We start from the raw sequence: 13,111 nt of genomic DNA, 5'->3' as shown, positions 1-13,111 counted from the left end.
TTCCCTGGAAGAGGCAGCTTTTTATAGGCAGCAGGGTAAAACAGGCACAGATGTATGTGTAATGTTAGAGTCTTTCACATGTACCTGCCTTTTTTCCACCCTAAGTTGTAGAAGAGAAAAAAGAATCAAATGATATGACGCATCAGATTTTGTTTGGTGATGGCAATGATTGGCTTAACTAAAAGAGAATGTTTTTGATGCACAAAATCTTATGTTGGATTCTTGAGGTTGTGGCAATGTATAGCATGGAGATGGAAGTTCTTTTAATTTTTAACCAGTTGTTCTTTTCTCTCTACAGGACTGTGATCATGCCAGCTGCCAATGAGTTTGATCCAGAGATTGTCCTGGTATCAGCAGGATTCGATGCCGTGGAAGGCCACGACCCTCCACTGGGTGGCTATAAAGTCACAGCTAAATGTAGGTATAATCTCAGGATGCACTTTTCTGAGTTAGTACTTTTTCTGAATAGAATCTTTACTTGAAGTCCAGGTTACATTTGTATGTCTATTCTGTGACATGACAGAGGTGCAGTGGAGGGCGAGGATTCTGTTCATCTGTGCTCAGCAATACTGTGGCACTGCAGGACCTCACCCAGCTCACGGATGAGATAGAAATGAACATGTTAGCATTTCTGGCTCACTCCTTTCTGTTCCTTTTGGCATTTCTGTCTTGGCTTTTTAAAGTATTACTTTTCTGGCATTCAAATAACATTTTAGAGGTTTCATGCTTTTCAATAGGCCCCATTTTCCAAATACTTGAGTAAGTTATTTCTTTTTAAATGTATACTGGAGATTTTAAGCATTGGAGGCCTAGATCCAATCTCATATTGCTGTTTTGTTATTGTAATCTCTTCAGCTTGATGGCACTAATTCTGAATTACATCAGTGCTCATGAGGGCCAAATTTTTCTAAAAGACTGCTCTGTTGGGTCTCAATATTTGGATGTCCATTTCATACCTCAAAGAAGTGTGTTCAATACAGTTTTAATACAGGTCTATCTGATATGTCTCATACATAGTACTCCAAAGTCAAGTCACAAGCTTTACTGAATACTGTGGCTGAAATGATCTGAACCTGAGACACTGAGCATGGCTGGATAATGTAATAATGCTTGTACAGTAATGTGCAGTATGACTTTGCTATGCAGAGATGTACTCCCATGAAGCAATGCAAAATTTTCCAATTCAGTACTGTGAATAATTTTCTTTGCCATATCTCAAGACATACCATATTAACATTTAATTAGTTATTAACTGTTGATCCCTTTTGCTAATCCAAAACGTTTTGTGAAAAGCCTGGTGTAATAAGAACTAATGTCGTTTAGCACAAATGGGTTTCAGCTCAGAGGAGTTTTGTCCTTCTGACCTCTTGCTCTTGTTATATATTTTGTTATATACATTGAATGAAGTTGGTATCTTCTTCAGGAGGACCAGGGAACAGGCACAAACATTTTTGCTTGCATTTAAACTGTGCAACATAGAGGTTTCTCTGAATGTCATGCACAACAAGTAGGTGAAGAGTGAGGATGTCTATTCATGGTGATATGCTGTGGAAAGTGAATATGTGCATAGAGCAGTGCAAGATCCTCCTGCACATACTCACGTAGGTGCTAGATTACAGCTGGGTTGGAACATTAATACCCCTTTGACTGCAAATAAGATGTACAGAGATTTTAAACAGTTTTTAATCTTAATGCAATGGCTGCATTCAAGAAGAAAAGCATAGTATATTTGAGTAGTATGCACTTTTGAGCACCGCTTATCTGTGCACTACAATTTTTAGTAAGATGGATGTTAAAAATTGCTAAAAGATTTACCTACTTCAAAAAAAAAAATTTCTGAACTATAATTCATCATCAGAGGCACAATTTCCTGAGCATTGAATAGTTATTTGGACTTAGCACAGGAGATGGCATGTTAAGTGTCCTTTAAGTATCCATGATGCTCCAGCAGGATACTCTGGCATACGTTATTCCTGAAGATAGGATGTTCTCACATAAGTTTGAGCAACTTTCATATAAATTGCAATAATGTTCATATTTTCTTCTTAGAATAGACTGAATTTCACATGACAATAAAGTGTTCAATGTTTGAATTAATGCTAATTTCAATTCATTCATGAACTATCACCACAACATTTTAGAAACTGAGTCACAATATATCTTTAGTATGCTGCACATCCATAAGTGGTGCATATGTCTATAAGTAGAAAAAGGTGATTTACAGTAGGTGAGTCTTGTTTAAATTAAGGGAAACGCCAAGAGAGATTCAAATGATCATATACCTGAGAGATGAATAAAGCCTTTTGTACAGAGCCAAAGGAATTTATTATTTCCCCAAAACAAAATTCTCTGCATTCCTCCATGCCTTTGTAGAACATAACATACTATATATGGTATGTAGAAAAATGAAGTTTATTTTAAAAAGACCATTTAAACTCCAAAGAAACCTCCATATTAAAAACTACAAATAGGTTTTCATGCAATTTTTTAAATATTTCTTTGTAAGAATTAAAAATTATGCAGAAGCAAGTAAATGTAAAGATTCATCTGAAAATAATTCTTTGTAAATCATAGAATCCTTAGAGATGGAAGGGACCTCTGAGGGCCATCTAGACCAACTCCAGTATTCAATTATTCAATCTTCAGCATTTTCCATGCACTTAATACCTTGGATTTTCTGATTCCTGATGTCCCAATACAAATTTCACACATGAAAAATAGGGAGATATTGACATCAAATTTACTAACTTTGTTAAAGACAGGTAGAGAGACACTGGATTTTTGATAGAAATTATGTTTTGTCTTCAGTAACAGCTAAAAAATTAAAAAGTATTTACCAATCAGCATTTCCAAGTAATAAAGTAAAAGCCAGAGGATGAAAATAACAGATGAGATCAACTACAGCCTTGGAGTAACTGTATAGCAGGCCATTACATAAAGAAAAATTTGGTCTACTTAATCTGTGCAGTTTGAAATGTGTACACTATAAACTGTTTTAAACTAATATTTTAATTTTTTCCTGTACTGATGTATGATCTGATTTACTGAGCAGCTACCATTTCTGACTATTAAATATATCAGCAACAAATGCATATTTTTGCAGCTGATTCTAATGAATGCATTTGATGGGCAAGGCAAGATTTCTCACAGTGTGATGACCTTCAGCTCCTCTAGTAGACAATAGCATGGAAAAAAGCCAACTAAGATCAATGATAATAGCAGAGCTAAAAGATAACTCACTTAATTTATCTCTAGTCTCATTAAGTAACTAAATCACTAAAGGTTTTTTCCACTGGGGAAAAAAAATCTTTAAAAGAGACTGGGGGAGTCGAATCTTTCCTTCCTTTCTGCACATTTTAAGTTATTTTCCACAAGTAAATGTTTTTTTCCAGCTGCCTTTGCAATCCTTCTTTGTTGATTTTTCTGAAGAAAAAGGTTCTCGCTAAACTCATTTAAATAACATTTACCTGTCTGCTGCAATGTGGAAGTGAGAATAAGCATAAACTAAAGCACTCATTTAAACCCTAACTTTGAGGATTTCACAGGCACATTTTCTTTTGGTTGCTTCTTTTTATCCCTTATCCATTTCAAAGGCAGTATTATGCATACACAACTTGAAACATATACTTGATCTATGTGCATAAATGTAGTGATGGATTTTATAATCTGTTAAGAAAGACATGGGCTTCAAATACTTAAGATGTAGCATAGTATGTAACTTACTGGTGCCAGGAAGCTTTTAAACGTTTGGTATCAGCTACATTTCTAATATCTCAGTAAGAAAAGAAAAAAAAAAAAAAAACTAGCTCTATAAACAATACCTTTTATTAGACCACTTAGATTAGCTGAAAATTGTGTATTTCTGAATGAAAAATCCCTTTTCCCAGAATAAGGTCTTCCCCAAAAAGGGGACATTGTCTGAAAAGGAGTTGTTTTCCAAATAAACCTTTTTTATGATGAAGATATCCTTGGTAACAAACTGTCCTTAAGGCTACCACAGCTGCACAACGTCTAATGTGAGGAAGCAAAGCAAAGAAAGTGAGGCATACGCTGGTCCTGCTGACCCAAGGTCTTGGACAGTGATAGGAGCCAAATCCTGATCAGGAGCTTCTTTAAATTATGATAGGCCTGGATCATGTTGCCAAAGATATTCAAGCCACTTACCTCAGATTTTGCTTTCTGTGACCCTGTCTTATGACTCAAGCTCAACTTAATTAGCTGAAACAAAGGAGAAAAGTGGTTTATTGCCAAGTGCACTTTTGGTGCCACAGCTGCCTCCATGTTGCTTGGTTACACTGGTTCCCCAAGCTCCGTTGTGCAGATGTGTGCAGCAGCAGAGCTCTCTTCCTCACAGCTCTCATATCCAGAGTAACTATTGATGTCATTCAGATGCCTTTGTTTGGACTAGGTACTATAAATGTGCTTTAATTTCACTGTTAACTATAATCAACTAAGAGGAAACCTTTCCTTAGTTCCTGACCTAATATTTCTTATTTATTATTTATTATTATATTATTTATTTATTACCAGAACTGAGTTATATTTTTAATAAAATAACAGGTATCAGTACAATATGTTACATACTGTAAAAACATAGCTGTATGAAGTTCTTTTTTTTTGTACTTGAGTATTAAAAATTGTGCTGACAATAAAACATAAGAAAAAGGGCAAAGAAATAAAGGGGATGAAATGGTTTTGTACTTACAATAGTAAGGAGGTGCCTGAAGAATAAGAATCTGCTCTTCCATCTTGTCCTTCTGAGCCTTTGGAGGAGGTACTAAATATAGGAATGATATATTTTGTGTTTTATTTTATAATTACTTACAACCTCTGATAAAATGCACTGTATTGTTGTGCCAGTTGAGTGCTGCGAGGTGTATGGGTCTGAGAAAGAGCTTCCAGGTCAGATCATAAATTTGGAGGTAGATCCTGTGAAAGCACTGCTTTCAAATTTTGCCCTGCTGACTGTAGAGGTTCTCCCTGTAACATTATCCTGAGGTGAAGTACTTTCTCTTTGTTTTATAAAGCAGCCCTAAGAATAATGTCTGCATTAAAGTCCCTGCTATCACTTTACTGATTAAGTAAATATTCTGCCCAATTGCTCATTAAATGGTAACTATTCAGTAAAAAGAATAAAATAAATAGAGAAGTGTCAGGCAAGACTTAAGAATTTTTCAGGGTACTTATGTTTGTTAAGGGCAATAATGATTTACTGGAGTTTTCCTGTTGTTTTACTCTTAGTCTAAAGATGCTATTTGACACCAGAGTGCAAAATAAGATCAGCAGTTAGCACTAGGAAAAGATACTGCTGCAGGCATTCGTGTAAATCATACCTGTCTAGTATTATGCCAAATTCATGATACAAGGTTGATGCGATGTCTAGAATGTAACTGACTGAGCTGATTTGTAACTTACAAAGACTTTAAGCAAAGTACAATAACTCCCTTAATTTATCAAAAGCTACATAATGCTGCTATACATTTTGGTCAAGTGGGACCAATTCAAAAGAACACTAAAGCTATGAACAAATGTCCCTTCTCATGACTTCCTCATCAGGCAGAGCATAGAGGACTTCACTGTTAGCATAATGCAATCCATCTGACCAGTCACAGAAGAGGAAACAATGTTTTGAACATCAAATTATTTCTAAGGTATGAATCACCTTCAGTCATGGAACTTAATGCACAAAAAGAGTTCCTGACTTACACATGGAATTCAAGTCTTCTGCTGGGCAATATCCTCTTATGGCATGAGCCTGTGCTTTTCAGAATACAAGTAAGAGCAATCAGGTTAAATTTGGGTATCTGTCTTTTTGGTTTCTGCTTTGCCCTTCACATTTCTGTTCCAGCTTCCCAAAGGGAAAGAGTAATGATTTTTGATAACGAGGTCTCTCAATGCGGCATACAACTCTGTAAAAGCGACCTAGCATCTGGTGACAGGCAGTTCAGGAGTAATGTGTTCAGTTAAAATAATGAGGTAATTGATCTCTGTAATAAACGATCTAGCAATGTGCATTGTCATCACTGAATACTTTAAATGAGACTTACAAACAGACTCCTTACAATGTCCTTAAAAATAGGTATGCTGTGGCACACTCTGCCATCAGAAGTTTGACTTTGCAAAGTTTCTGTTTAATGACAAGTGTTTTCTTGGATCTTCCCTATTGTTCCACTGTGCATTGGAATTCTGTTCAGCTTCTCATTATGTTTGGTGTGCAATGCATATATTAGAAATAAACCAAATGAAAGGGCTAAAACTGCACATCCCAAATTCAAACATAGAAATGATCTGGGTCTAAAGTATTTAAGATATATTTCTGAAAAAAGGTTTCTTGTATGCAAACCTCACTATTTCTAAAACATTCTACATAGCTATTCTGAGTATCTCTATGCTGCAAGCAGTCTGAATATAAATGGTGATTCTATAGGGTAAATGTATATTGTAATTTTCCCTGAAACACTTAATTTCTAAATCAGTCCCCAAATAATTTTGTAACTACTGCACTGTTGGACTCAGACTTGTGAGTTATTTAGGATAGGATAAATGTTAAAGTCTTTGGGGAGGAACTGCACGCTCGTCTGATGTTGAATCTCTGGTATGAAGGGCTTCCCTGACACTTGGCTCTATGAAAACGAGTCCCGACTGAGACAACTGCGGCTAATGTAGTATATAAATGTTAAAGGAGAAAAAAGTCCATGCAAATTGACAACTGACTGAACAGAATATAATGGCTTTGATTTGGTAGCTGTTTAAAGACAGTTCAAGTCCCTAAAGATAGGATTGCAGGCTTTTATGATGCCATCTCATTTTTTCTCTTCAAAAGCAAGAAAGTATTTTTTGATTCAACTGTTAGAACGAGAAGCTATGATCCTGAAAAGGCTGGCATTAAGTGCTTCAAAGTGCTGGTCACAGCTGTAGAAAAGTAGGGTCACATGCCTCTTTCCCTTTTAATTGTCCATTACTTATCTCCCATAGGCACAGATACTTGTCAGATATCTCTGTAAACATGTGCAAATTAACTCATCAACCTAACAGAAAACTTTATCAGCCGAATAAATGAACGGATTTCTGTGGGGTTATTAAAGTGAATTGGCTTATGGAGGGAGCAATGTAAGCCAGAACTAGTGGAAGGGGATCAAGGACAGTAGAGGAAGGAAAAGATAAGGTATTATACCTTTTGCTGTGAAAGCTGTTAAATTAACTCAGTTGCCACAGCTGCCTTCTCAAATGAATCCTTCTGGGTTCAGATATTTGATTGGTTAACATAATTTGGTTATCTTTGCAGAACTGGAGATAAGATAGTTATCCAGCAGGATAGATTTTGAGTTGTTGACTCAGCTAAAAGCTTTAAAGGTGGATATAGGGAAATGATCAGTTATAACGTTTTCCATGGAGGAATCTCTGATTCATATCAGAAAATTTCCTTGTACATTGCAATAGTCATTAAAATATATGACATGTTCATTGGTGACATAACCTCAGTCATAATTATTTTCACTGGATTTGGGGGGAGAAAAATGAAAGCAGTTTGTGTTAGGTTTCTTTTCCTCTTACTCCCTAGTATTGATTTCATATGGCTTAGATATTGTCATTGTATTGCTCAGCCTCACAAATCAGATTGTGCTGCATTTACTCCTTTATTTGTACTCAAAGTTTGATCTTGTACTGCAAATTTCAGTAAATTCTCTGCTGGTGAGCTCAGGATTACATATGTTATTGAAATTTATACTACATTTACAAGGGCAAAAAAGCAAAAACTTAGAAAATTCTAAGAATTATGCTCTGTGAGGATGAAAATCTTTTCGTTCCTGTGGAAATTTAGAAGAGATGAGGATTTACTGTATAAATTTAGTGTCCTCTCTAGAACACAGAATAGTAAATCACAGTGGTGAATATATAAGAGGGTAAGGTTTGTTTGTTTTTGTTTTTGTTTTTGTTTTTTTTTTGTAGATTTCTGTTCATATAAGGGATTAATCTTGGAGAAATACAGAAAAAGAAATAAAAATGCTGAATTGACAATACTAAGACTGAGGAATTCTTCACATGTGGTCAACTAAGCATGTATCAATAGTTTGAACTATGAATTTCAACCAGAAGAAATAGAATTGGATCAGTGAACATGTCACCTCATTTGGAGAAGCCAGAGAAATCCTCGGCTTCAAACTTCAGGCCAGTCATCTTCAAAGCATATCTTCAAGATTCTTTTGCTATTGCCCAGTGTTTTCAATCGTTATCTGTTAATTAGTAAGCCTTTCAGAAAGGAACTACCTAAGAAAGAACTGAGAACAATTAAAAACATTAAGGAATCAATGCTGATGGCCTGCTCTTTCACTTAGCCTTTCCTTCTGTAAACCAGCCAGGAGATATTTCCATTTTCCATTCCCACTCTGCCCCACAAATAGAAGATGTGCCTGCTGGATAGTTAACTAAGTGGTGCAAGTGAAAAACCACCTGTATACTATGTTCCAGATATACAGTGCTGATACATCTGCAGAATGCATCAGGTGCCAGTTTCTTGATTTAGGGCGGTTTCTAAGGGCAGGGAAGAGGATAGATTGCAATGGGACAAAAAAACATCTACAGAACCATTGAGAATTATTTTTGCTTTTCAGTCACCTTCCCTTATCTCTTCACATACCTCTCATTTTTTTTTTTTCTTTCATGCTACAGTAGTGCATGAAAGAATGTATGGCTAAAGGCAATAGCTGATGTGAGGGGTACAATAGAGGTAAAATTTGTTACGTTTTCTCTCAATTTTGAAACTTAAACAGATGAAATCTTTTTTAATTGAAACCAAAAGGCTGTCATTTCATAGAAGAAACAGGAGGCAAAAGTTTTTTTTTCTTTTATTTTTTTGCTTAAGCAGTATTTAACTTCTTAAATTACAATTTAAAAACAACAAATTAAATATAAGGTTTTAGGGCTATTTTGAAACTAATGGAGGTTGACTCAGTGCTCAGCAACTTGCATGTGCTTTTTGCAGGATTGGGTCCTGAGAGAAATTGTTGAAAGACATCTCCAAATGTGGATTTCTCCATAACAAAGTGTCTGATCTTTTATAGCATCGTTGCATTGGGAATTAGGCTTGTCTTTGGGAATTTGTAAATCCTTTAGTAGAAGAGCATGATTTATGTCTTAGAATTTAACTATTCTCTGTAATAAATAGAAATGCGCCACAAGTATTTACTTGGTTGCGCCATGGGAAAATTTTTAACATATTGTTCACAGCTTCAGAATGCTATAAAAGAAGACGTAATTTGCAGACTGGACTATACTTTGTGATTTCTAACCAATATATTTGATTAATATCTTCCAAAAGAGACACTAGCCAAAATGTTTACATCTCATTAGGCAGAGAAGGGAGCACACACAATTTTGATTATGAGCTTGGATGTTTCATTTCTTTGGGTTTCACATCCCTACTACTTAAGGCAGACTGTAACTTTAAGATGTTATCTCTTGCCTGCACAAATAAACAGCCAGTTATGCTTTTTATGGTGGGTAGTTCTCAAACCAACAGGGGATTAGAAGATATTAGCTGGAGTTTGTGGTTCCCTGCTGAACTATCATGAGGTCCATGGATTCCTGTCCTGAATATTTCACAGAGCAAACACCTCTTATCTGGGGTGATATTCTCACACTGGCCTCTTGGCCATGGACTTCAAAAGATAATCACAGGGAGAGCTAGAGAGGCAATAACCCTTAATATAACAGTCTCTCCTGATAGGAACAGACAGGGTAAAGGTAAGGCGTCTCTGAAGTTTGCTCTTGTGTGTTTAGCCCCATGGGGTGATAGGGGGCCATCTGTTTTTCAGTCTGCAAACTCATCTTTTTCACGCTGTCCCAGTAGCAAGTACACTTCAGGTCTGACTAACATCAGCATCAGCAAATATTCACTGATTTGAAGAGATTTTTGTGGTATTTTTAGCTTTGACCCCCCCAACCTTAGTTAATGTTGTGTTTTTGTTTTTAATCAAGTAAATGCATAAAATTAAATATAAAAAGTGAAGGTCAAGATACTACTGACTTGAAGAAAAGAAATATGATTAAGGAGGATCATTATTTGTGACTAAGGGGAAATGAAAGCTTGGCTATGAGATTAAACTTGAAACATCAACTTGTGGCTGTAGTTTTAATAAGTTACATATCATGCAGCAGCTCAGAAGGTGCTTACACCTTAACAGATTACCCAAATAGAGTATCATTAAATGCTATCATTAAATCATTTAAATGCTACTCAGTTATTTCTGGCCTGGGCCGCTCCCTTAACGCACTTCATATTTTTGAGTTATTTCCTGCCAGTCATTTATTTATCAACAGAACATTGATGCCCTTGCAGTCTCATGATTCTCATACCAATAACCCAAACACTTAATACTATGAAATCTGCAATCAGATGCTGCAAGTTGCTAACGCTTGTGCATTAAAAAAATGCAAATTTTGACCACTCCGTCAACCTGATTGAAATTTACTAAAATAGTAAATGTTTACAGGGATAGCCCTTGTACTGTAAGCACTAACATAGTGCAAAGGCACATGCTAAAATATCTTCAAATGCAAATTAAAGTCAGAAGTCCATAATTTAAATCATTTAGATACTTCTGGAAGCTTTTTAGAATTATCTTGGAAAGAAAAAAAATAATTCTGCTGTAAAATAAATCCCTTTGAAATGCATTTAGTAGTAATTTATTTCCTTAAGAATCTTCCTCTTTTTTTTTTTTTTTCCCCTATCAATGAGTATTATTAAATATACAATAAAATAGCCCAAGGGACTGATCTCTGACTTGATTTTTCAGTTTGGGAGAGAAGACTAAAAATAATTACGTATCCAGAACAATAAAATATTGCTAGTTAATCAAAATGTATCTACTTCCAAGTTTCTGTTTATGGCAGTAATTGTCATCACGAGTTAATTATTTCTGTTTCCTTTGATCCACAGCTTCATCCCTTTTCATTAAAGTCCAATCTGTAAAGGAAAAGCTAGTAAAAGAAATACTGGTTCTTTAGCTATATAACAACCAAGATTTTTTTCAGTATCTGACAATGAATCTATTCAAGTGCAGTTTAGTTGTGAGAGCCACTTTCTAAATCTGTTTTGTGCCCAGATGAGATAGGTGAACATTCTTAAAACAGCAACCAAAGAAAGCAAAACACATGTAATAATAAAATTTATAATTCAGTAAAACTTCTGGGTTTTAAAAATGATAAGTTCAGAATTATTTTTCTATGTGATTGTTTACATTGGAGGTGAATTCCAAGGTGTTTGGGCTGTATGAAAAGGTAAATGTTTACGTGTATTTCTCTGTAATTTTTGTTTTCATCTCTGATTGCAATTTAAGCATATTGTGTAGATTCATTTACATTTTTTCCTGCTATTAAGCAGTGGTTGAGTTCTGTACAGCTTACAGTTTATTTGCTGAATAGTTTTAGGTTGTGACAATGCTCAATTTTAAAATTAAATAGAAATCCTTTACTAGTATATTTTAAATAGGGATTTTTTTCTTAGTTTCGATGATGTTCAAAAGCCTTGGAAAAATGAGCATTAGTTTTTGTTTCATTCATGGTTTTTTTGTTTGTTGGTTTGGTTTGGTTTGGTTTGGTTTGGTTTTTTTGCAAAAGGAAAACAACTTGTAACAAAGAAAATCCAATTGTTATTTTATCTATTTTATTTCTATTGAAAAGGCCAGTATCTTCAGTGTCCCTTTATTCAGCTTAAAGTTATAGTTCACTCCAGGTAAGAAATCATTTTTTATAGTTCCTATAGGAGCTGTATTAGAGGAACGGCTTTACCTTGAAATCACATTTGAACATGTACTCTGTGTACCAGGAATTTTCAAGAATTTTTTTTAAAATCAGCTTGAAGAACTGTAGCATCTCTATGTCTTTCAAAGCATCTTAGCCCCACAGAAGTAACTGGCAAGTTGAATAAAGTGCTGTTTAAACTGATTTTCATTCAGCCAAACAGTCGCACAAGTAACCTTCTCAAACCTTCATCAAGCCCTGGGAAAAAGAGTAAGGAAAATGTATTGATCAAGTGATAAGATGTTATTTCAAAACTTGTAATTTAATTAGCAGGTACACCACATCAAAGCAGTTATCATAAAAACTGTGATGTTTATATGAACTTGTGAAAAAAAACTTGTTTTTTCTAGTGGTGTCAACTGCATTGTAACTTTGTAGAAAACACATGAAGACTGTGTATATGTACTGACCTGTATAATTATTTCTTTCTGACCTTTTTTGGGTGTACATATTCCCACACACAGTGCACGCTTCTAGGAATTTCCCAGCACACCTTTTGATGGAAAACACTGAGGTCACAAAAGTTGAACAGAATTACAAAGCCGAGATGTTGAAGGGATATGGAAAAAAAGTAGTAGATCTGAAATGGTTACATCCATGATGAATTTTGGTCTTTCCATTTCCTTGAGGATTGTTGTCTTTTTCTTTTTTTTTTTTTTCCAAATGATGTTACAAATTTGAAAATTATCTAAACTAGCACTGTTTTTCATAGTGGCTTAGGCTGTTGATGGAGAACTAAGATGATTACTTTAAAAACACTTAAGGGGGGGTCTCAGCAGTTTTAATAGCTTGAGTGAAACAAAACACCAAACAGGATGTCTTTGTCCCCTTTGAACTTAAAGCATCACATGAACATGAAGCTACTGCAGTCACCCATTAGTTATGTGGCACTGGACTCCCAGTGGCACTTAATGAAGATAAGTTTTTACGTGGTGCTTTTAAAAAAGAATGGGGAATTAAATCTGCCTGGTCAAATTTGGCACTTTATCTTAGGTGTAATAAAGTTGAGAATGGGGAAGAAAAAAAAAAAAAAGAAAAAAAAAAAGAGGAGAGGAGAGGAAAATTTAGAACATAAAAAGTTTCCTGATTGCAATCTTCCTGTCATGGTAAAAAAAAGAAAGGAAAATAGAAATGCTGCTAATTTTCTCCGTTGTTATAAAATTTTCAAAACTTAGTCTAATTTTCTTCCGTTACACTCAGTGAAAATTTTATAATTGATTTCAATGGAACTCAATATCTTTTACCTAGGGTACTTGTAGCATAATTGCTTTTCTTATATAACCATCTCTAGCATGGTGTACATATACAT

The 13,111-nt window shown here is 35.0% G+C and overlaps 1 protein-coding gene across 4 annotated transcripts in view; it reads left to right on the top strand.

Moving 5' to 3' along the window:
• HDAC9 (histone deacetylase 9) overlaps nt 1–13,111 on the top strand; it is a gene marked incomplete at both ends in the record, with an annotated part of 403,985 nt that overhangs the window by 347,767 nt on the left and 43,107 nt on the right. For all 4 annotated transcript variants that reach the window (XM_079538447.1, XM_079538448.1, XM_079538446.1 and 1 more), the window contains one exon: nt 299–417. In XM_079538447.1, coding sequence (XP_079394573.1) covers nt 299–417 — 119 coding nt within the window. The remainder of the gene's footprint in view (nt 1–298; nt 418–13,111) is intronic.

The sequence above is a fragment of the Tetrao urogallus genome (assembly GCF_951394365.1).
Source record: "Tetrao urogallus genome assembly, chromosome: 7".
Classification (NCBI taxonomy): domain Eukaryota; kingdom Metazoa; phylum Chordata; class Aves; order Galliformes; family Phasianidae; genus Tetrao; species Tetrao urogallus.
The sequence above is the reverse complement of the archived record's forward strand: the minus strand, read 5'-3'. Positions and strand labels throughout refer to the sequence as shown.